The 26,472-nt window shown below is 35.2% G+C and overlaps 1 protein-coding gene across 1 annotated transcript in view; it reads left to right on the top strand.

Annotated features, from left to right (window-relative positions):
* Positions 1–734: 734 nt before the first annotated feature.
* The window catches only part of GABRG1 (gamma-aminobutyric acid type A receptor subunit gamma1), a 65,061-nt gene continuing 39,323 nt past the window's right edge, over positions 735–26,472 (top strand). Inside the window, exons 1-2 of the mRNA XM_045531645.1 lie at positions 735–994; positions 18,614–18,762. Of these exons, the coding sequence (XP_045387601.1) occupies positions 891–994; positions 18,614–18,762 (253 nt within the window). The 5' untranslated portion in view covers positions 735–890. The remainder of the gene's footprint in view (positions 995–18,613; positions 18,763–26,472) is intronic.

Raw genomic sequence — 26,472 nt, 5'->3', positions numbered from 1 at the left:
GACCACCCATGGCTAGGATGATCGCTTTAAAATCAGATTGTGGTTTTTGCATTTGTTAAATGAGATTTTTCTTTTTTTTTCCCTGCCTGGAATTATTCATTAGTGTCATCTTTTGGTGCCTGGCGGGAGACGGAGCCTGCAAATCCGCTGCCAAGGCAGCGGGAGGGGAGGGGGGATTGTAGCAAACGTGGTTATCAGGGATGCATGCGGCCCGCTCATTCATTCATTCGTGTGTGTGTGTGTGTGTGTGTGCGCATATACATATATGAATATATATATATTCAACATCTCCCGAGTGCTCATCTGTGCGGGCCATCCTGCCAGGTGCTGAGTCTGCACAGACAAATGCGACACCACCCCACCCTCAAAACAATGAAAATTAACAAAAATTAGCAGAATCCTCCCGAAATGCCTGGGGAAAACCAGGGAGGCACAGCCTGTTTCCCACGGGCCCCTCCCGGGGCACAGAGCCAGCCTCTTGGAGGACAGAGCCCCAACCAGAGTTAGGAGGGACGGCGGGGAGGGAGGCGGCTCTTCCCTGGGGACAGAATCCGTCAAGGCCGCTCCAACGTCCCCCCGAGGCTGCCCGAGAGAAGAGGTTTGTTTTTCTTTTAGAAAAACGTAGCCCTTTTCCCTACTGGGCTCAATTTCTAGTAGGGGAAGCCCCGCCTCCCCGGGCCACTGGCTGGCCCGACTCGTTTTGAGATAATGCACGCCCGCGTCCTCGCCGCCCGATTGGCTCCCCCGCTCCAGTCCCCAGTCGCGTCCTACCTGGTGGGAGGTGGCTGCTCCCCCCCTCTGCCGCCCTACTCGCCCAGCGGCGGGCTGGGAGGAAAAGTCCTGCCTGGGAGCACTGAGCCAGCGCAGCACCGACAGGGAAGAGCATCCCCATGGCTTCTTGGAAAGCTTTTCTCTTCTCCCCCTTGCTTCTGTGCAATCAAAGTAGAGGGGTGAGGTTGATGTTCTTGCTACTGACTCTGCATCTGGGAAACTGGTGAGTAAACTCAAGGACTTAAAACTATTCTTTGGCATCTACACCCCTTACTTCCTTTCCAAACATCATGCTAAGTAATTTGCATTTTCTAATGCATGTGCCATATTTCACCATCATTTGATTTTCTGATTAGATCTAGTCACTCTCCTAGAAAGAAATCAGCTTATTTCTGAAGCATCCAGATTCAGTTGTTTTTGACTTTCAAGCAGAGTATGTAAACTAGTAAAGGTTCAGTTACTGGGAAGGGATGAGAGGGAATGGAAATGACTTTGCTACTAAATTTAGTGAATGAATGCCATTGATGAACTTTCTGGATTATTCTGCATTTTAAAGACAAAGTTATTTCAGAAACTTGTTGTTTCAAAGCATGGTATATAAATAATGTTTTTCTATATACTAAGATTGCTTTTTCCCTCTCCCCTCCCCCCTTTTTGGGTAACTTTCTGCAACAAACCAATGTTTTACATCAAGAAAGATATTATAAATCTAACTAAAAATATCTATCAGCATTGAAAGTGTGTAATATTTAAGTCAAAAATAACCACGTTTATTTTATTTGAACCAGCTTTGAGTGTTTTTTTTTTTAATTGGCTGTCCACTAGTAATTAAAAAATGTATAGTGATATGAATGCTTGGCTGTGTGTGTGTCTGACAGAGAGAGAGAGAGAGATATTACCAATCACAAACCTCCAATTTAACAGGAACAAGACTGGGCTGTGGTATCTTTCTATAAAACTTTGAAATTCTGGTAGAAAAACAAAATGCTCGAGTATCATACTTGGATTGTGCATAAGAGTAGTGGGTGAATAGAGTTATATGTTGATTAAGAAATAGGCAGTATAAAGGTCTGGCACACACTATTCATACCATGTAACTTGTTCCAAATACATGTATGTTTAACATTATATTATTGTATTATATAATCCTGCTTAGAACTCGAGTAAAGGACAATCACTATGAAGATATTAATAGAAACATGCTTTTGTAACTACTTGTATCATTGCTAAAATGAATTATTATTATAAATTTTAGCATAAAGCTAGAGTGAATATTTATTGCCATTACCACCAGATAAAACAACTGTAATTTATCTCAAAAAATAGAGATTGAATTAAAGTATGCTAAGTAATATCAGGCTTGGTAGAAATTTTTTGACACTTAGTACTTTTTTTCACTATTACAGCTTTGGGTATTTTACCATTTTTCCTCAGAACCTTAAATGTTCTGCATGGACACAAACATACAACTAGATGAATTATTTCTTATACATGTTGCGTCATAATGGCTTATTTCTTGGAATATATTGTAAAAATGTATAGAAGATATTTAGGTAGAATATGCACCTTCATATTACAAAAGCAAAAGCAGATTTACCCAGGGGTTTTCTGAAATAACAACCTGTATGCTCTTTGGTCATTGTAAGTGCAAGTTTCCTTCAACCAAATAGGCAAGCTTTTTGAAAGTGCATATTGTCTATTCAAAGAGATGTTTTGTTTTAAATAAAAAGGTTTTGTTTTTGAGGATTTTTTTTTTAAATGATCATTGTAATTTGCTCCAGAACTCTCTTCAAGCTGTCAGAGTTGAAGAGCCGTGTGGTGTAGGGGACAGAGACAGGAAGAGCAGTCTGGGGTCCTGGTCTCACATGTCAAGGGGCCTTAACCTCTCCTGAGCACAGTTGCTTCATCTAAGAAATAAAGGACGGCAGTAGATAATTTATGACTTCTTTAGGTTTTCACATTCAGTATGTCTAAGATTTGAACTGAATCATAAAATAAATCAATGGCTACTTCACTGTTTTTTCTTAGCACTTTTCAAGATGAAAATTCTAAATGTAAATGCCATATCCTTTTTCCATATGTATGAGTAACTGAGAGAGGCGTTATACAGTTAAAATTGATAAATAATTTTTCTATCACAGTAATATAAAGAGTCTGGGTTATTCTGGCCAGCTAATAAATACATATTGAAAAATAAATCTATAGGCTGCTGATGCCATAAGGCATTAGCTCTTAGGGCATTACTTAGGACAGTTCTTATCTTCACTTTCTAAAGCAGCTACAGTTGTGGTAAACTTTTCATCCTTTTAATATGTAGTTGGAGATAATTGGTGTCAACATGGATAAACCATGTATGATCATATCCCCTCCCACTTTCCCCTTCTTTTGAGAGACCTTTCCAAAACTAACCACAGATGGTTCTGTTTGTAAGAATTTTGCCTCATATTGGTTTCTAAAATACATCTTCAAAGTCATCTATGTTGGGGTTTACCCAAATTGAAAGCTATTGTTTCTTATATCTAATCAGAGGCAATGCCTTGTTTCCTCATTAGCTTCTATCAGGAGTGTAGAGCAGAGACACTATATTGATCTGTACACATTGCTGAACTATGAAAACCTATCCTATCGTTGTAGCTAAGAGCTGTAGTCATGGTCCCTGTATTTCATTCTCCATGTCACTCTATGGCACCTTGACAAGTTGGTTAAAATCTCTTCAACATTTGTTTGTAATGTTGAAAAAAATCCAATTATAATCAGGTTTATAAAAGAGTTTAAAAAGTGCTTTGAGATTTTAGTTGTCCTAAAAAGTAACTTACAATACTAAGAAGCTTTATTTCAAGAGAGCTCAAGGAAAATAACTTTTCTTCTTCAGTTGCCCAAATGAAAATATTCAAATATATTTGCTTTTTAAAATATATTATTTTCAAGTAATTTCAGTAAATACATTTTGTGGGAGTGGTAGCAAATGATTTTTTTTTTTTGGTATCTACATTTTGGGCTTAATTTTCTAATAAAATACTGATGATAACCATTCAAACTTAGAGAACAAAATAACTAAGTAATAATGATCCATCATAATTAGATATTCAAAGGACTAAGAAAAAAATGACTTTGAAGCTAAAATACAAATGTCATAATTGATAACTCCCCTGTGTATAGAGTCTTTAAGATTATCCAAACAAGCAATGTCCTTCTTCTGTTCTATAAAATACACTTTTGCCTAAGCAACAAAAGGAAATATTTGGCATTTCACTCAATTATTAAATAGATTAATCTAATATACGAACATAATAATGAATGTAGAGGCCCAGAGGGGAGACAAAAAAGGGTAGAAAACTGAAAAATGGTTCTGGATATACTGAGAAAATCATAATGAAAATATGATAAATGATTGCCTTGGGGCAAGAAGGAAGAGTGGGCTTCAGGAGAATAACTCGCATATGGTCAGGGTACCAAGCGAGAAGCCTGGGCTTTACCATCCAATCTAAATTCTAGGTTTGGTTCTACCATTTCCCACTAGGGTGATTTCAGACAAATCTTTGAGGTGGAAAGTCCTCATTTGTGAAAACTGAAAATGGCATCTACATTTCCAGATTGTTTCAAGACTAAGAAGGAAAATTTATACAAGGAAGCTAGCACTTAAAATTTTATCAAAAAAGACAGACGTAATAACAGATAATCTATGGAATCAAGCTATTCTAGTATTATTTACCCTAAAGTGGTTTTACATGCAGTAGAGTGAAACCCTTGGATCCTTGTGTGCTATTAAATATCTTTTGGATTTGGGAGAGAACAATCACTCATTTATTCGATAAATATTTATTGAATGTTTACTGTGTGCTACGCACAGTACAATATGCTGGGATTATCATAGTGATACTCTAATACTCACTGCTAAGATCTAGATTTATGACATTAATCAAAGGAAAACATCTTTTGTTCAAAATAAGGAAATGTATCTTAAGGACTCTAAACATAGGAGTCTAAATCATTGAGGATAGAAGATGCTGAGGGTATAGACCATCATTCACAAAAGAGAATTAGAGAGCCGTGAGATGTCTCATCAATGATACCAGAAAAATATGGGCAAAATGTCCCGAAAATTCTCAAGACCATATTCAGTCTAGAAGGTTGTACTTAACCAAAGCTACCAATCAAGTATGAAGGGAAACTATAGCCTAGATATTTTTATTCTCCCCATTTTACAGATGGAAATACCAGAGAGCCGATTGTTAGGAATTTACTGAAGGTCATCCTGCTGATAAGTGCTGAATCCAAGACTCATATCCATGTGTGCTAAGTCCAGAGCCTGCATCCTTGGCTACAAAATCTCTCAGATCACAAACGCAATATAAATCTAAACAATTAACATGACTATAGATGGAGGCAACAACAGGAAGGAAAGGAAGGAGGAGGAAAGCAAAGAAGAAGAGAGGAGGTGGGCAGGAGAGGACAGAAGAGAAAAATATAGTGCAATCACGGGTTCATTGATAGAAGCACAGAAAGTAGAAAAAAATTACTTCGTACTTATCAACATGCTTTCTGCAATAGTACGTGCACTGCTAGATTTATTATTTTAGGGAAAACTTTGACACGCTAGAGTACTTGACCTAAAAACAGAAAATCCCCACACAATGATTTTTAAGAGTTAAAAGCAAGGATTTTTAATTTAGATATTTTGGTGAGAAATTAGATGACTACTTTATTTTTAAGAATGTTATCTAAAGTCATGGTGAATTTATTAAGTGTAGGTATAGCAGACAAACCCTAACCAAGCAGTGAAAGTTACAGGAAGGCAGATTTTCTTCCAATACACAAGTTTTCTAACAAGATAATGGATACCTCAGCATTAGATGTATTCAAGCAGAAGCTTGCTAGAGTGTCCTTGTACTCTGCGGGAGGCAGATGAAATTTATGTTTTTTCTATTTTTAAACATCTCACAATCTAAGTGTATCAGTACAAAAATGGTTTAGCCAATTGAAGTCCCATGCTTTAGGAAATAGCCTTAGCTATTAACTTATTCAATAAACATTTATTGAACATCAGCATTCACTCAACACATATTTACTCAGTGCCCACTGTGTGTTAAGCAGCGTTCTGGGAACTGGGTATAGTGGTAAGAAAGACAAAATCCTTGCCCTTATAGGGTTTGTATAGTATAAATGGGATATATGTCTTATAGCATATATACTAGATGCACAAGAGAGAGAATCAAAGTCCATGCTTCCAGTGATTTTAAGCTCTAGGATTAGTTTGTACTGAGATGGCTTATTAATGTAAACAAGTAAAGACCATAAAATGCCTTCATTGCTAGTCAGAATTCTCAGTGAGGGACCATGGGGACTCCAAGGAGGCTGCCATCAATTACAACCCTGGGAAAATAGTATATGGTCTCAGCTGTCACAGGCCTAAGTTCAGGTCAGTGTTAGTGAAGGGTAGAGACAGACAGGTAACAGTTCTGTCCCGGGCCAGAGGTACGGTCTCACGGTTTGGTGGGCTTTCGAAAACTGTATTCCCGCATCTTTTAGGTGATCCTTTACTTTTGGTCATTTAACATATGGCCTTAAAATAGCAATATCCTGTTAAAGGCTATATAATTTACTTAAAAATGAAATTATGAATACAGATTCCTTTCCTCCCAGATACAGTCAATGTCTTTTGAGATTTAACATTTCTCCTATTTTTAGACAAACATTGAGTAACTGGGAAGTAATAGAGACAGAGCTATGCAATAGGTATATGGAAGTAAACTTAATCTAGACACTGTTCTCCAACCTATAGCTAAAATGGTCACATCAGAAGATCTATGGTTATAATAGAGTGAGCCTAATATAAACATTTTAACATTGGTGTGATCCGGATGTGATTTGGCTCCAGGCGGCTGCAATCAAGGGTTCTAGACACCAAGCCCATCTTTGGGTAGAATTCTAGCACAATCACTAGTGGTTGTATATGTGAATTGCTTAAACACAGGGACACCATTCACCTTTCAGTTAGCCTAGATGGGTGTAATTGTCAGAATAATTTTCCAACACATATAGTATCTTGAATAAGGAGTACCTTTTCCAAAAAATAGCAATATTGCCTGACATGGAGTAGCCGTATTTTCTGGATTGAGTTTAAGTGTTAACTCAGACATCTGTATTTTGTAAATGAATTTGTTACTCTGTGCAGGTGGCTTACAAATGTGCTTTTGTTTCTTGAATTTCTTTAGCAGCAGTTATTTTTGAATAACTTCAAATTTTCATAACTGTAATGAACTACAGTGTTTTCTTGTTTCTATTGTACTCATTTGTATTCTCTCTCCCTTTTGAAGTGAATGGTCTAACAGGATCCTTATGTCAATGAAAATATTTTACTCTCATTTTAAGATACCAGGACTTAGGGAAAACAAAAATGTTTCTGCATTCGGTAGTACCAATTCCCATTTCTTTCTTCCACTTTTAAGAACTTGGAATATGTTTACATTATAGTAATGATGCCTCAATATGATGCCTCCACTTTGTAAAAGTTTTAGCAGCCTTGAAGAATTTCTCTGATGCATAAAAACATCAAAGTCTTAGAAAATGTGAGTGTCACGAGTTGTATTGTTTCTAACTCTAATTTATATTCTGTCAGGATCTGTGGACATAAATGGAAAAATGGAGAATTTGATGTTCATTTTAATATACTCTCTGCTCAGTGGCCATTTCTTAAATAGACTATAATGAAAATTACATTTTCTTTTTCTTCCTTCAAAAAATATTCACATGGAAATGGTCCCAAAAGAATATTTATAATCTCTGGGTATTCACTATCCCCCTGAAGACTGTTCATTAGATGCATGGTTCCTAGTTTTCTAAACTCTATTTTGAAGAACCAAATTGTCCTTCCAAACATAGCAAACAAACAAAACCCCAAATGCAAAGATTGGCAAATGATGTTGTTTTATTAGTAATACTTGTTGTTATATTAAGGATCAGTCAACTGTTAATATAACTGTTAATAGTGTAAAATCTATAACCAAAGACATTAAGAAAAAATATGTATTATAATTTTGTTTTTATCTTCTTTCTACAAATATGCTACTATACTAATTTTTAAAAATTTATGATACCACTCTGTCCCTTTTGAATTAATAGAATTTTACATTCTTAGATCTAATCTAACTACATAAACTATGCTCTGATAGTTTTATGAATTATCCAGACTTCTTTTTGAAACTAATAAGGAAGCATTCTGTGCCAAAAGCAACATTTATTGCCATTTATTTCTTAACTTTAATGTAATTTTGAAGGGTTCTGTATCTTCAACCTTACCAAAGAAACCTTTGGAGGTGACAGGAAGGGGAAATAAACAGTAAGCAATAAGCAATAAATATGATATCAGGTTGGAATTTATGAAATTATCTTTTTTGTCAAAAGAGTCAAATACAGCTTAATGTGGTTGAGACTGTTCATCAGTTACATATAGAATTTTAGAAGTTCATTAGTGCTATGGGGAAAAAAATGAGATGGGTAAGGAGGTGTGGAATTTGAGGATCAGGACAGATGATAATTTGAAATAGGTTAGCCAGAGAGGCTTCAATGATTCAGTAATATTTGAACAGAGACTAGCGGTAGGTGAAGTGTTTAGCCATGCTGAGTGAGGGCCTGCAGAGAGAGGAGCTGGAGACGGAAGACCACATTGTGGGGCCTTCCGAGCACTGCTTGTTCTGAGAAACACAGGGAACCATCCAACTGAGATCGAGGCTTTTGAGCATAGGAATGACAGGATATGACCTGCATTTAAGAAGTATCATTCTGGCTGTTGTAGTGATAAGAGACTATATTATCAATGCAAGGATGGAATTAGGCCCAAAAGGAGACTTTTATAGTAATTTAGGTTTTTCTAATGAATCCCTGTGAAAAATTCTACCTATGCCACTTACTGGTAGTTAAGAACTTGGGCAAACTATTTAAACCTGTCAGAAACTCAGTTATCTTCACTTACACAATGAGATCAAAATACCTACCTTACAAGATACGTGTTCATTTAGTCATACAAAAAATAATCATGGTTGAGTGCCCGTTTTGTGCCAGGCACGCTCCTAGGCACTGAGGATGTGTCAGAAAACGAAACAGACAAAAATCTCACACTCATGGATAATGGTGAGGACGAACACAGTGTTCAGAACCCCAGCACAAAGCTTATCTTACAAGGTCATCGTGAAAGAGTGAATTTCTTTCATTTTTAACCAGTTTTAAGATCCTTGAGAACAGAAACTTCACCTTTAGCTCCTGATGCATACCTGGACCACATTAAGCAAAGCAAATATAAATTGAACAAAATCGTTTTCCAGTTGCAGTGATTGAGCAAGACATCGATCCTCACAGGGAGATTTAAATGACATACATAAACTGAATATATGTGCCAGAAGTTTACTACATTTACTGAGCAGGAAATTTTAGAAGTTCGCCTGATCATAACAGACTACAGTGCTTGTTTTCTGGCTTTAATGTGTATGAAAGAATAGAAACCCATTTTCCTTTATTATCTAAAACTTTGCCCGGTATTATATGTTCCTTAGTATTTTTTTATCCTGCATTTATCACTATCTTCCCCAAGTATTTCCAATTTACTGGTAAAGAAATTTTCCTGTTTTTCTAATGCTACTTCTAATAAATATTTAAATATTTAATGAATGCTCAGAATGGGCGAAGCAATCTATTGATTTACCTGCTCAGTATTTTTTAGAGTCATAGCTCCTCTAGCATTGATATTTATCATACAGCAATAAATATTTTACCTAATACGGATTTAAATATTTATTATTATTGATCTCACCTATTACAACTGAGTTATATCACCACTTGTAGAACAGAATTCTGCTAATAGCTCAATTAAGGTAATAATTCATTATAACTATAAAATATTTTAAAGGTCAAAACCTTTAGTAGAAATGTTCAGTTGGAAAGTTTGTAGAACATGAAACTTTGTAGTTTAATAAAAACATAATAAGTTAATAGTATATCCAAAAAATCTAAATTAAAATAGGGCAGGATTTCTGACATCTCCAAAGACAAAGAAATAAGGAGAGAGGGAAGGACAGACACAGGGAGGGAGGAAGGAAATGAGTGAGGATAAGGAGGGTGTGTGTGTGTGTGTGTGTGTGTGTGTGTGTGTGTGTGTGTGTGTGTGTGTGTGTGTAAGATTAGAATGACTGCATTGAAATAGTAACAGTCACAATCAGATTAAAAAATAAAGAATTGTCGGCATTATTATCATGTATTACCTTGGGAACATATAACAGTAACCAATTTATTCATACTATATCATAAAGCATACTTAAAATTTGGCTAATAAATGACAAACCATAATGAGTTGCTCATTAATGAAAGGTGAAAAGGAAACCATATTCATTAGTGCAGAGGGGATCAAACGACAATTGTAAACTCACATCTATACAATGATATAAATGTGGTTACAGTTGGGGCTGGGAGGAAGGTAACCACTCGTGATTCTTCTTCCCCCATGATGCATTTTGTGTCCAGCTTAATGACACACCTGGAGATTAGTCGTTATAGTTACTTCTACTTATGGTATTTCACTTGCCAGAACAATGACTCAAAAAGAGCCATTTCCGAGGTTAGGATAGATCATAAGGAAAGGAGGTGTTAGGTCAAAGAAAAATAGTCTGTATACCTAGCAATCATTAAACTTAAAACATTAGCCATCCTGAGCTTAATTCAGCTGAACACAACAGAACCAAGTGTTCATTCTGCTGAAATTATAAGCTATTGTCTAAATTTGAGTTAGTAATATTGTTCCTGCTATATTATATTTTCAGGAACAAAAGCTGCCCATTTAAAATGTTGCTTCTTGGTGCACAGGTTATTTCACTAAAGAACTGGAAGCATATAACGGAAGCTTTGTAATTAGCTACCTGACCAGATGTTGGGCATGGCACTTAATGAAGGGTTAGAGGTATTTGCTTCTCCCTTGTCTCACTTTTTTACTAGCAATGCCAAATAGATCAATGAGCAGATTTCTTCCCTTTTTTCTGTGTTTGTCAAGGGAGGTCCTTCTATAGTATGTTAAGATTCTTTTCATTCTAAATAACAAAACCACACTTGGGCAAACAAACCAATATAAATATACAAATGACTAATTGCAGGGTATGACCCAATGGAGGATTGACCAAGCAAGTGTCAGGAAAGCTAGGAATGGGGCAGCTCTGGGATCTCGGCAGCAGAAATCTTCCTTCCTGAGCTATGCCTTTCACTGGGCGGCACCACAAACCAGCCATTCCTGCATTTCTTTGTTAAATTCTCCACTGCCAGAAGTGAAAAGCTGGCTCAACTTACAGATCAGGCGTCTACATCATTCTAACAACTTGACCTAAGAAAGGGGTCTCTGGGGGTACAGACAGACCCGCACAGGGCACATGCCTGTAGGTTGTTTTTAGACAAAAGTTGAATTACAGTGAAGTAAGAAATCACCCTCACCAGTGTCTCTAAACCTAGCCATTTCAGGCAGGAGAGCAAAGAGCTACCGGAGCCGAGAGAAGAAAAATATTTCTGGCCAACTCCTTGCTTGAAATAGGAATTTTGTTTCTTTGTTTTGCTTTTTAATGACCAATACAATGAATTAAAATGAAGGAGCATACACTAACTTGTGGAGAATACACGTACATATATATATATATATTCATACATGTAAGTAATTTTAGAAAATTGGAGTATGTGTCTGAAGATACATACTTAATCCATATTTAATATTCAAATTAATACATGTCAATATAGTTACAGATGAGTCATGTTGTACAGTGTAATAATTTAATTTTTCTGAACTTTAAACTTCTCTCAAGTAAATAATTATCCTTTTAAAACTATGGTACCCGTCCCTGGGGCTGTGGACCGGTGCCATCCAAGTCCTGTTAGGAACCAGAGCTGCTCCTCCCAGCTCCCCCCTCCCCCGCCCATGGAAAAACTGTCTTCCATGAAACCAGTGCCTGCTGCCAGAAAGGTTGGGGACCACCGTATATCCCTTTGTTTTTCATGTACTAATTATTAAATACTTCCCAACCTGTCCCCAAATCACCTAAAGGTTTAGACAGCCAAGATAGGCAGCTATAATAAGACTATTCAAAGTGCCAGGGCTCTCCTTCAACTTCACAAAAAAACAGCTGTGGGCATGTATGGCTGTGTTATTCCCCCGCCAGCCTGCGCAGATTGACTTTTATTTCGTTTTCTTTTGATTTTCCCAAGCCAGTTTCAGAGAAGACTTACATCTGCCAACAGTGCATCTGTTTTTTGACCTTGTATCGAGAGTTTGCCCCCAGCCTCAGAAAGGGCCATTCTGCCAGCTTCCTCAGACAGCTATGGTCCCTTCCACTCATTTTGTCCTTTGAAACTCTGAAATCTTCTGTATCAAAGATGGAGTTCAGGAATCTGTTTTTCCTCTCTCTTTGTTACTTTTGCTTCATTTCTGAGAAAGTAAGAATAGCATGGCCACTTTGCCATTTTCAGAAGGCAGTCCTCAATTACCTTTTACAAATGTAGTAACTTTTAATATTTGTTCACCACCTAAGGGTATACAAAGATCTAAACCCTGAAAGTTTGGTGAGGAAACTGTGGCTCAAAGGTATTTAATGACTTGTTCAAATCACACACTATCATTAAAGATTAATATGAATATCTAAGACTTCTATCTTCTACCTCTGAGCTTTCCTCTGGGGGCAACTTTGTTCATCTTTACATCCTCAGCATCCAGGAATGCTGGGTGCTCAGCGCACAATAAGCACCTAACCGATATTTGTCAAATGAAGTTTAATCAAAATCTTGTTCTATTTGTTTAACAAGTTATTGAAATCCAAACTACAATGTAGTTTACAGAAGATCAAATGGTCAATAAATATGAACAGGTGTTCTACTTTACTAATAATCACAGGAATGTGATGAAATGAAAATTGGGTATTATTTCTCATCCATTAGATAGGCAAAATGAATTTTGTCACTACACTTACTAACAAGGTATTGTAGCTGTATGTATCTTTGTGTCCTATGGGGATACATACAGTAAAATGCAACAATTAATAAAACATTAGCTATTTTATGTACTATAACACTGTATCACATTTATTATAACAAATATAATCTCTGGGGAGGGAGAAGAATGTAGAGGATTTTACTTCTTAAATTGGTGTTGGTTTCACAGACAGTTGATGATTGCATTATTATCTACTTCTTTAGAGTTTCTAAAATATTGCATAATAACTTCTTTCTACCCCAACCTCTCAGTATGTTTTAACTAGAAGACGTTTCTCTAAGTAACTAATATACAATGTGGCAAATATGATCACTGGTACATTTGGACTATTGCAATCATATTACATGGAAATTTTTTGTCATTAAGTAGCTGTGAGACACTAAATCATTTGTATTTGCAGAATTCCAATGTTCTTATTTTGTATATAATGAGTATGACAATGACAATCTCTAAAGATGCTTTTACTTCAAACATACTAGTTCTTAGAAATATTTAATGTGGGGGCTGACAATTTAAAGCATATAGAAGCTTTGGAGAAATTTTATGTAGCTAATCATAGAAATTGAGTTATAAAAACAACTTGAATTTAGTTCTTGATTGTTACATAAAATATGTAAAATACTAATTTTGAGAGTGTACCCATACTTTTTGTTCCATTTTAATCACTTATGCTTTTTTCGAGTAAGTAAACGAACACTAACGAGGGTATCAAAACAACTCAAGTCAATTTTGTTCATTGATGTTAAAATGATAACAGCAGCAAAATGATCCAGTTAATATTAAATGGTATTAAAATGACAAAAATAGTAGTCATGATTTCTGAACATATTTAATTATTTTCTAAGTGTAAAAGACAAGAATTCAGATGTCTTGATCAAGTATATGTACCTGTTATCTGAGTGTTAAATTGATTAACTGATTAAGTTGCTATAAAAATTGTATTAGCCATACTTGCTTGTAGAAAATAAGAGTATGGCAACCTTAAACGATAACAATGTGAATAATCACATTTGATATTTACTTTTTAAGAAGCATGGTGGAATTTTTTCTGTGAGCATATAATGATTAACTATATCAAAAGTGTTGAAGAGAATGTAGCATTCATGAAATATTGACTGTATCTACTTCCCACTGAATTTCTCCCACATACATACTCAGTTCAAGTAGCAGCAACTGTCTTTTTTCTTCCCATCGAGTATATGAATGACCTCATCAGTGCATTTCACTTGCAATTATACCATTTTTTCAAACCATGGGGAAAATGTCTATCAATATTCCTTCAGGGTTTAGTTATATTCCGAGGACAACTCATTAAGCTACTCTGAGTTTCATCTCTGCTTTCTTAACAGATGGATGGAAGAGGCTCTTTTGTGTGTCAGAACCAGGACATTGCAGTCACCTTTGTGTGAACTATATCCAGGGTGACTATATAATTTATCATCCCAAGTAGGTCATTTTGTGAGTGAGAGAGTGCTACTAAAAATTATTCTAGGACAACAGGTATAAACCAGGATTGTCCTGGAAAAACATTGAGTGTCTGTGCTATGCATGAAAAACAGTTTATATTAATTTATTGACTTGCTACAGGCATGTATTATTTCCCTAGTGATAAAGATGGATTCCCTTCATGATTGCGTGCATAGCATGCCTTGCCTTTACTTAAATTAACTCTTCTTTATTAGCTCAAAACTCTTGTTCGTTACGTAAAGGAAGGGTAACTCAGTCATTAAAGTATTTTTCACATGCAGTAATTTCTTATGTCATCAGAGAAATGTGTATAATATATTAAAATAACTAAGCTTAGTAAGACAAAAACAAACAAACAATGGTAAACTATGTGACTCAAAAACTTTCTTTAGTAAATAGCTGCAGGTTGCAATTCAAAGATGTGAGTAGCAGAAGCCTTTAAGAAGCAGATGCCAAGGTGAGATGAGACCTGGGAAAGGGGAATCGGAGGAAGGGGGCATGCCTGGGCCAGAAGAGAGGCTTCCGGAAACAATGGATGTCTACGCCTACGGAGGTAGAGGAGGAAAGAGGAAGTTTGGTCAAAAGAGTCTCAGAGTGCAGTGCCCTTCCAAGGAAGTTTTGGCCAGGCCAGTGGGCGTCCTCCAAGGCGAGTTGCCCCACATAGGAGCCCCTAGTGCGACAGGAATGGGTCTGCACCAACATCCTGCCATGCTCAGGTGTGGCCTGGCAGCTACCTGGGAAAGCTTGGGGCAGGTGTGGACTCCCTGCCAACATCCAGCGCTGGCAGCAAGAGGACCAAGTAGCAGATTTTCGAGGCTGCCAGAGTAATTTGCTTCACAGAGGACAACACTCTGCCTCTCTCCATAAAAGGCCCTATTATTTATTTTTTATGATTAGAAATTTATTTCAGAGCACTATCCAGTATGTGAGTCAAATTAACTCCTTTTCACGTATTATAAAATTTGAACAGGAAAATTATAGGATAGTATTAACATACAGAAAAAAAATGAATTTTCTATAGCCCCACTAGTGTAGAATATTAAGTGTATATATTATGCTGTTTTCTCATCAAATCTTTTTAGCCATTTTATAATACGGGATGATAGAAGCAAATTATGTTATTTTTCATATAATATTAAATTATATACATAATACCACGTTTTTATAGACTTCACAACCAGCAGTTCAATGGATGTGTACATTCTGTTATGTGAATATATCATTATTTATTTAAACATACTGCTGTTGTTTAAAAATTGTGCTATCATGGATACTATGATAAGCATATTTATGCATGGCATTTTTCTGTATCATTTGTTTGAATAGTTTTCTTCTTCACTAAAAAATAAAATCATTGAGATCAAGACTACAATTTTATTTGTCTTTGTATTCTCAGCACTTAGCGCATTCTTAATTTATGATATTGCCTCTATAAATAAATTACAACATTGAGTTGGAGATTGAGCACACACTACTTTTTCATCAGAAAGTATGCGATTCCTTGAGATTATTATAATACCTTCTCAGAAGTCAAGGACTGAGGCCCCTGGTCACATACAATCCTCAATAATTATAATAAACAATTAGTGAAATTATATAATCAGATGTCTAAAATTGTTTCCAATAAGGATAGAGTTATACTTTAAATTATTTAAAGTAAGTTCTTGAGCATAAGGCTGGAAATTTTCTGAGAACTATTTATAAAAATCATACCTGATTTTCCCAAATGAATCATCATTTAAAATATGTAAAAATTACAAAAATCTCTTAGCCTCTGAGAGACATCAGGAGATCAAGTACGCAATCAGAACTGTGTTTTTAAAATTATGACAAGTACTTTTTAATCACCAAAATAATACCAATATAATATTCAAAGTAATTAAAGAATTTTCTGAAGGCAATTTAGATAGCTTAAGGGGAAGGTATAGATAAAATTAACTGTAATAAAAATTTCCTTTCTGTTATTGCCAGAAATGAGGAAGATGGCTTTGTAATATTATTGAGGTCAATTTCTATATTACTGTGTGCTACATGGGAAAAGGAGGATATAAATCACTATAAGCATGTGGTTTTTGGATTACCCAAATGATGCTACCATAAAATACAGAAAAGACTTTCATTTTTTTTCTGGTAACTTCCATTTGACTACAATCATATTTCAAGGAAAGATCAACTGCTTATGTGTGCCGTGGCCTGCCTATAACCACCAGATGTTTCTTTCTATAAAGCCAGGATTTAGAGCTGAATGGAAACCTAAAATCTGGGTTGTTGTCAATATCTCAACAAGTTTAATAAGGAAAGAAAACTTTCCAGAAGGCCATACCAGTGGGGATTCCTAATACTTCAGTATTTTCAATACTTTATTTATTTAGAGAAAACAATAGGAAATTATTTGAAGGAAATTACATAACAATATTTCAGTACTGTATACTTCACAAAGTTAAATACAGTGGGGATAAAATTGTTCTGATGGAGATTTTACTAAGAGTATGTATTTAACTGGGGTGGCCCTGGTGGGAGGGACTGGTGAGAATTTAGAATAGTAAAACTGAGGCGTGCGTTAACTTAGCGTCTCTCAGTATGTTTTCTCAAATGCTAAAGGAAAATAAAAGTGACCATGCAGAAGCTATCAGCTGGGACACCTTAGGTCACACTGTGCTAACCAACTACTGGCAAATCTCAGTGGCTAAATATTCCACACTCAAGCTGCACGTTTATTGCAGTTCACCTGTGGCCCTGCCATGACTCTTTCACTCCGAGAGTGGAGCGATGGAGCAGGCTCTGTCTGAGTGTGGCTGGTCTTCTGGCAGGACAAGACAGACACAGTAAACATCACTGACACTAAACCTGCTGCTGGATAGTGATGCACGTCACCTACACTCCATTAGCCACGGCCAATCACAGGGCCACACCTGAGCTCAACAGGACAGGGACGGGCAATCCTCCTGCAGGAAGGAGTGTCCCAGGTCACGTGATCAAGCTAGACGTTTGTGGGGTGAGAAGTGTAATTTCTTGATAGGAAGAAGAGGAGAAAAATTGAGAATAATGGTAATGCACTCAATTATATGTCGATCATATCTATTAATAGAATTGTTGTGAACATGAAATGAGATAGTAAAATTCTTTGCAATTACATTTTAATTATCATGTTAATACCCAATAAGGATAAAAGTAGATGCAGTTGAATTTCCAAGATGTTTAGGTCCAAAGCAAAAGAGATCTGAATGAGTAATGGAAGAAGAGCAACTAAACATACTAAGATAAAATGTAGAATATTTACTGCTGGAAGGGGGCACATCTTTGACATATATACAAATAATCTAGTAAATTACAGTTGTACTTACTATTACCAATGTTAGCACATTTAGGTTTTTGGATCCCTTTTCACTGGAGCACTAGAGATTTACTAAAATAGGGTATATTAAATCTAAAATAATCTTACTCAAATGAAGATGGGATTACTTATGAGCAATAAAGACAAACTTATTGCTTTTGATGAACTGTAGGTGAGTATCTATGTTACTGAATGTTTCTACCATAATTCAGAAGTAAGCTGATTCTTGATGCTTTTAAGAACATGGGTTTAGCCGGAAGCATGAGGTGGACAGTCACGGTTTGATTCTCAGTTTTGCTAAGAAATAGGTTTGTGCTTTCTCTAGTTTCCTGTGGTCTTCAGTTTTCTCGTCCATAAAATACAGGGGGTTATTTGACATCTCAAATTTCATTCCTAGTCCTAAAATTTTACAGTTATTTCCCCCTCCCCCAAATATATGTGGAGGGTGAGTCACTCAGTGATGATTTGATGATCAATTTTGAAAAGGGTCTTGGATTAAGATGTCTGGGTTCTCAGACTTAAAAGGAATGAGCATGAGTGGGTACGACATATTTTCCTTTTTTCTTCAAATCTTTCTTCACTCATATTTCCTTAATCCTGTTCTATATATTTGTTTTAAATGCATTTTATCAGACCAATTATTAATATTACATCTTTTCCTATAATATTTTACCTTTTAATTTTTATTTTTGGTTGCAGTAGTTTAGGGTCAGCACACATGGTTGTGCAGATTGTGTACTGCACAAATCTAGGGGATATCGTGCACATTTTCAGTGCATACTCTGTATGAACTTTAATGACAGATCTTTATTGTATACTGTATTTATTGTACTGAATTCTTAAAGTTTGAGTATTATCACATCAGGACAGCTCATATGAGAAAAGTGATAGTCTTACAAAATGTAATATTTTTGTAATGATTTTTCCATCTTACTACTTCCTTACTCAATTATAATAGTCAAACTATTTTTTTCTATATACACAGCTTGGTTGAATTTTTTATCATTCAAATTTTTCTTTGAATTATCTAGTGTTGATAAAGCAGATGATGAAGATGATGAGGATTTAACAGTGAACAAAACTTGGGTCCTGGCTCCAAAAATACATGAAGGAGATATTACACAAATTCTCAATTCATTGCTTCAAGGCTATGACAATAAACTTCGTCCAGATATAGGAGGTAAGTGTGAGTTATCTTTCTGGGATTTTGGTGACTATGAAAAATATCTTCGCTGATGCTAGTTTAATCATTTATCTCATCTTCCTTGAGTGTCTCATGTATGTCAGAGACTCTATTGGATTTGAAGATTAGTTGGAATGGTCACTCATAGTTTGAGGAGTTCACAGTCTGAAGTAAGAAAAGTAGACGTATAAATGTTTTTAATGTAATCATTGTACAACTGTCACAACAAAAGGTGTCAGCAGAGTTATGATAAAACTGCCTGAAAGGCTAAATATTTCATAAAAGAGCTAATTTTTGAAAGGTAAGTAGGAGTTCTAATTTTGTACAAATGTCATGCTGTTTTAATTAATGTAGAATTATAAGTCTTCGTAGTATAGTCAGTGTAGTTAATCAACTTGTTCCCTTCAAGATTGGTATTCTGGGTCTTTTGCATTTATGTATACATTTTATAACAGAATTTAAGTTGTAAGTTTTTTCCCCCAAGTCTTTAAAACAAACAATCATAAATTAGCAAATATTTTCATTAATCTGATGTCAATATAAGGAAATTGAAACTTTACCATACTGAATTTTTACCATATCAAATTCATGATCATAGATTCCTGCACTTATATGTTTATTATTTGTTAATGCTTTCCATGAATAAATGAGGCATATGTTTTGTTGGATTTAATTCTATATATTTGGAGTTTTTGATGTGAGTCCAAAAAGATCTTTTTACAAAAGTTATTCTCTAATTTTGTATTACCAGTATATAGAAATACAACAGATTTTTTGTACATTTACTCTTCTCAGAAGCCTTGCTAAATTTGATTATTACTCTTAATTATTTCTTGTCATTAATAGACTCAACTAGATTTTTATAAGGTAGAGAATGACTCTTCACAAATAATATTTTACGTCTTTATTTTCAAAATCATCCTTCTTTCATGACGTATTGCACTGGCTAAGACTTGAATACAATGTTGAATAGTCTCAGTTTCTTACTGATATTGGGAAGAGCAATCCATATTTCATTAGTAGGTATGATGTCTACTGCAAACCTTTTTTTAAGATACTCTTGGTTACCCTTCTCTTTTCATTTTGCTGGGATTCCTTCTATCCCCCTAATGTTTCACTTTCTGTGTATCCATTGAAACAATTGTACTGATCATATTTTGCTCTTTATTATTATCATTTATCCTATATGTAATTTTGAATAATTTTTAAAACAAATCAAATTTATATTTATGTAATAAATGCCACTTAGTTTTGATATAGTGACCTTTAAAAGTATCAGTAGAATCAATTTCGTAATACTTTGTTTTGAAATATTATATCTATGTTCATGAATGATATTGTCTAGTTATTTCACTTTCTGTAGTATCTTTTTCAGTTTTGGAATCAAAGTTACACCAGCATATAAAAATAAATTATGTTTCCCCCCTTTTTTCGTCTCTAAAAGAATTTATCCAAGATGAATGCTATTTATTTCCTAAATAGTAGATGAATTCTTTGGTGAAGTAATGTTGGCTTAGAATTTGCTTTCTTAAAAAAAATTTTCTAACATTTCAATATTTTAAATAAAAGTAAGTTTACACACACTTTCTATTCTTCTTTTGGCAGTTTTGCTAAGTTAAACTTTGCAAGGAATTTAATCTAAATTTTCAAATTTACGAGTGTTGAATTGTTTTGTAATATCTTTTGTGGTATTTTTAATGTTTTTAGGATCTTACTTTTTTCCTCTTTGTCATAATTTATATTGGTAATCTGTTCCTTCATTTATGAATTAATCTTAAAGATCTTTTTCAATTTTATTAATATTGTCATAGAATCAAATTTTGGCTTTGTGAGTTTTCTCTGTTGAACAATTATCTTAAAATTAACTGTTTTATAATATTTAGTTTATTATATTCATCTATTTCCCTGCATTTAATTTGCTGGTTTTCTAATCATCTCAAAATAAATTTTAGACATATTAAAAATAGTATCTGCACATTAAAATCCCACAAACCCTTCAACCTTAATGTTAACATTTTACATAGCCATACATCATCAACAAAATAATAAAGAAATCAAGAAAGAAATAGATCAAGAAAATAATACTGATATAATACTATTAACTAATCCACAGACCTTTTTTTTAATTTTGCCAGGTGCCTTCGTAATGTCCTTTTTCTGGTTCAGAAAACCAGCCATGGTCACACTTTACATTTTGTTCTCATGTCTCCTTATTCTCCTTCAATCTGATAGGAGTTTCTTAGTTTTTCTGTTCCTTTCATCTACTTTATAGACTACTGGCCAGCTGAATAGCCCAGAATTTGAGTTTTTCTGGTGTTTTCACCGTTAGGGTGAGGTTATACATTTTTTGGTAAGAATATCATAGAAGTAGGCCGGGCGCGGTGGCTCACGCCTGTAATCCTAGCTCTGGGAGGCCGAGGCGGGTGGATTGCTCGAGGTCAGGAGTTCGAGACCAGCCTGAGCAAGAGTGAGACCCCGTCTCTACTAAAAATAGAAAGAAATTATCTGGCCAACTAAAAATATATATACAAAAAAAAAAAAAAAAATTAGCCGGGCATGGTGGCGCGTGCCTGTAGTCCCAGCTGCTCGAGAGGCTGAGGCAGGAGGATCGCTTGAGCCCAGGAGTTTGAGGTTGCTGTGAGCTAGGCTGATGCCACGGCACTCACTCTAGCCCGGGCAACAGAGCGAGACTCTGTCTCAAAAAAAAAAAAAAAAAAAAAAAAGAATATCATAGAAGTGATACTGTGCCCTTTAAGTGTATTATAGCAGGAGGTACATGTTAGGTATCTTATTCCTGATGTTAACTTTGATCACATTGTTAAATGTGGTTTCTTCCAGGAATTTTCGCTGTTAAAGTTATTATTTTTCCCTTTTTCATTAACACATATGTTGTAGGGAGATACTGTGAGTCTATGCAAATATTTCTCAGCACACTCTTGTCCATTACTCTAGCATCCATCAGTGATTCTTCCTGAGTCATTACTGTGCTGTTTGCCACACGGTGACTCAGTATTGCCATCATTTCTTCCGCACAGATTTATTGTCATTCTACCATAAGGAAGAGCTATGCCTTCTTCTTCTATTTATCTAATCACTTATTTATTTACATCACTGTAGACTCATAGACTTCTGTTTTATAGTTTATAATCCATTATCATTGTTATTTATTTTCTCACTCAATGTAAAAGATTAGGCCACTTGTACCTCCAATAATTTGGGTTCTATGTCCTTTCACATATCCTAATCATTTTTGAACATGTTCTTAATTTCTAAGCAAATATTCCAGACTCATTTTGATCCAGCAACGGAATTTACCATTTCTCCAAGGAGACTCAGTTTCTTTCTTTGTGCTAGATATATTCATTATATTGAGTATCATTGCTTCTTGACCCTCTCAGTGGACAGTAGAAAATAAATGCTCTACACACACATTCACAGGCACCTGTATTTCTGTATCTATCCCTTCCTACATGTATCGTAAACCCCAAGTTTGTACTGACAGCTCTGCTTCCAATCCAAACACCACAGGGTTCATTCTAGCCTTTACCCTTCCCTTATTGGTGACTCATTTTTTCAAAAATGGGACACTGGACTCTTATATACAGTATATTTTATTTGCTCAATTCTGATAAATATATAATATAGTTTTATAATTTAATATAGGATATCTATATCACTTATCTATGAAAACAAATTAACTAGAATAAAATATTCATGTTAAATTATTTTTGTCTTTAACTTTACAGTGTGAAATGAGAACACTGTAATTTATTTACATTAGATATTTTCATCCCCATTCCCTGCGGTGTGATATTATTCATTTGTAACACAATTGCTTTCAAATGTTACTGGCTATATACCATTCTGAGCTCATCCCACATTCTGTTTTTAATCATTTGTTTTGTTGTGTATGAGATACTATGATTTTTAGAGTCAGAATTATAAGCAGATGTATAAACGGTGGGACGTCTCGTCTGTAACATACCTTCCACTTTGTTCCTATTCCCATAATGAGCTAACTGAAGTTACTGGTTTCTGTTTAATCATTAGTGTGCTTATTTGAACAAATGAGAAGATAAAGATACAGGCATATTTTCTTACACCATTTAACTTACATGAAATGTAGTTTACTGTATTCTTTTGCATTTTACTGTTTTTCACTTAGATCTTCCTTCTTTTTTTTTCACATGTGCACGGTAATCAATTGTTGGGTTAGACCATAATTTATGTAACCGTTATTCTATATATAGTTGATTCTGATACTTTGCAAATACCAACAATGCTGCAACGAACAATTGTGTGCACATATATTCATATTGTCGAAGGTGTAATTCACCGTAAATTCCTGGATGTTGGATTGTTGGATCAAATATATGTACATATGTAATTTTCTCTGTATTGACTGACAAATTCCCTTCATCATTTTTCATGCCTACAAAGAGTATTTGAGAGTCACATTTGTACATTAATGTTGCTACTTTGAGGGTAAAATATGTTTTACGTCTGGCTGACTTTAAGGTATCTTTTATCTTCGTTTTTCTGCAGTTTCATTGTAATGTCCCTAGATTTGTTTCGTTGTGTTTTTTGGTATTTATTTTGGGGGTCCACAGGACTTCTTCAATCTGTGTGTTGGAATCTTTACTTGCTTTTGGAAAATTCTTGGCCTATATTCTTTCAAATATTTTGTTCTGTCTCAACTTCTCTGCAACTCCAGTTGCAGATATGTTTGGCCTTTTCACCATGTGCATTGTGTCTTATACTCTCTTCTACAACTTTATTTCTGTCTGTGTTTCAATCCGTTCTTTATTACTGATCTCTTTTCTGGTTCAGTAGTTATCACTTGTAGTATTTGCACATGACTTTTTAAATGTTTCAGGTATTTTATCATATTTGCCCTCTCTTAATTTTCTTACATACATTAACCATAGTTATTTTAAGTCTTCATCTGATAACCACAATATCTTGGATCAGTTGTGTGACTTTTTCAAATTTTCTGTTCCATTTTATTTCTTGGTTTAGGGTGATTTGGTTCTGTTTTATGAAATGTGTGTTAATTTTTTACTGAATGCCAGTAGGATACATGAAAAAACAATGGAGATTTCTACATGATGGTATTTTCTTTCAGAGAAGATTTTTTTTTTTCTTATCAGGTTGGGTAAAGGAAAATCACTGTTATTTTGTTCAACACTGGTGTAATTCCCTTTGTGAAAATTTCCTTTTTTCCTAAGACATAGCAGTTTGAGATGTCTCAACTGACAGCCCGAGATTTATGCCAGGAACTTCTCTCCTTGGTAGCCCAGACAGCCCTAAAATAGCTGAACTCTCTCCGTGTTGTTTTAGATGTTTAGCAGCTGTTTATATTCAGTTTGTCAGCATCATATCGCCACATGTACAATTTAGTAATTAGCAAATGCCTTGAGGGGAAGTGGCATGTGCAATGTCCAATTAAATTCCTTGTGGTTTCCTTTATTCTAGGGAAGTCTTAGCTGTCCTGACAGCCCTTAGCTCCATGTTTTGTCCCTGTAGCCCAAAGAGACAGCCGCAAGCTCCAAGCCACCACGTTCGTTCAGTCGCTAGTGCTGTACAATGAAACAGCAAAGTACCAAGGGGAGAAGAAAGTGGCCGAAGAATAGAGCTCACATCATTTTATTTTCATTCTTTCTAGGAAATTTTATTTTCATTCTTTCTAGGCAACTGTTGCATCAAATCTCAGTTGTCTTAATTGCTCTCATTCCTTCAACCATCAGTGTGTGGTTTTAGTTGTTTAACTGAGATGGGTACTTTGATACCAATTAATCAACACACGAAAAAGAAGGCTGTCCTTCCATTTACTCCTCATGCTTCACTATTATTATTTAAGTGTCTATTTTCTTTCTATAGTGTAAGTTTCCTAAAAGTAGAACTCACCATATCCCTAATTTTAGAAGAATGTGTAGGTGTTTTGACAATTGCTCTACTCCATGAATTTCTCTTTTTAAGTCCCTTTATTTCAAATCAAGGTAGGAATGGTCAAATTTTATACACACTTGTGATATTATCAGATCAATACGTTGGATTAATGTCCTAGATACACTGATGATTGTACCATGCATAGTAGCAGTTTTTCTGTGCACCAGAATATACATACTAAATGACTTAATTGTTGAGGTGATCTTTGCAGGCATTTTTTTCTGTCCAAAATTTGTGTTAGTACCTTTTCTCTTTAGTTGTGCTATGGCAACTTATATAACCAATGTACTGAGGTCTTCTGAAGTTAATGGGGAATTACTGAAAGTTTTGTTTATCTAGTAAAGCTTTTACTACTTTGTGCTGAATATTCTTTTCCTTTGTCTTAATAACTTAAGGTATATTCTATGACTTTTCAAATAGTTTCAGTTATTTAAACAGTTCAATGCAGTCTAAAAATCTAATGTTTAAAGAGATTTAAAGCTATGCTTCTCTCTGAAGGGGCAGGGCAGACAAGTGCCACTAGACAGACACTGGGGGCGGGGGTGGGGATAAGGAAGGGATAGTGTGGCCTGTTCTTTCATTCCATGTCCTTAGTTCTTCTAGGTTTCTAGTGATGGAGACATGGGGAAGATACGAAGAATGGTCCATGCGTTTAACTGGGTGCAGTTTAATCCTTTAGTTGTTACTTCCTTTTGGGGTAACACCAACTGGCCTTAGGTGGACTGTGAGGGGTAGACATGTAAATAATGACTCTCATGGGTAGGAGGGTATGAGTGGTTTTTGTTGTTGTTCGTACGCATTCTGTGTTGCTCACTTCCCCGACATGGGAAATCTGGGTGCTTTTCTGTCTGCCACCAGCTCTTTTTTCATCAGCTCTTTTCATCAGCGATCTGTTTGAAGTTATGTGCTCTGCTGCACAAGTCTCTGAGGTCAAGAAACTGATGAGATTCTTCCAGCACAGTTATTTTCCTTTAGTATACTTTATAACCACAAGAAAATAAAATATCCTAGATGTGCTAAAAGAGTAGGCGCGCGGATCTTCCACTGCTTTTTCTTCTTTGAATCCCACCACTCCTCTCTTTTCCCCTAATCATGCATAGGAGAAGGAGCAAGTCTGCCCCTGAAGAGACAATTTAAGTAGAGATGAGAGATCAAACTTCCATTCTCCTAAGAACCATTCCTGAGAATGTGTATTTATTTATACATGTATATGGGAATATATACATATATATGTCCCTAACTATAATGTAAGGTGGGATAAAGTAATTTATAATAAAATATTTTGCATTCCACATAAAAAGGCCCTGGCATAGCTATGCTGGAAGAAATGGAAAAGCTGCCAGATGCTTGAATTTACATATAGAATCACCATATATTGGAAAGCCACATAGGGAATATGATACAGGTGTGCAGTACCAGTGACCCCAATACTGTGAGCAGCATTGTCATTGGTGGTGTGGTTAGCTCAAATAGTATACAACTCTGGTAAAATTCAGAACAAAATAAATACCATCTTCCTATGTTTTATACAATGTATTTCTGAAAAAAATCTTGAAAAACACAAAAATACTTTGTATTTATATGTAAAAAGTCATCTTCTAAGCTCCGATTATAACACACATTTTTTTTTTTTACATACATGAATGGACATCCAAAATCTTGTTAAATGCAGAACACTTTTTTATTACATGTGACTGGTTTGTGAATTTCATGGACTTCACCCACTAAGTATTTTTACTAACAATCCCAATCCAAATA

This window comes from Lemur catta, chromosome 19 (assembly GCF_020740605.2).
Source record: "Lemur catta isolate mLemCat1 chromosome 19, mLemCat1.pri, whole genome shotgun sequence".
Classification (NCBI taxonomy): Eukaryota; Metazoa; Chordata; class Mammalia; order Primates; family Lemuridae; genus Lemur; species Lemur catta.
The sequence above is the reverse complement of the archived record's forward strand: the minus strand, read 5'-3'. Positions and strand labels throughout refer to the sequence as shown.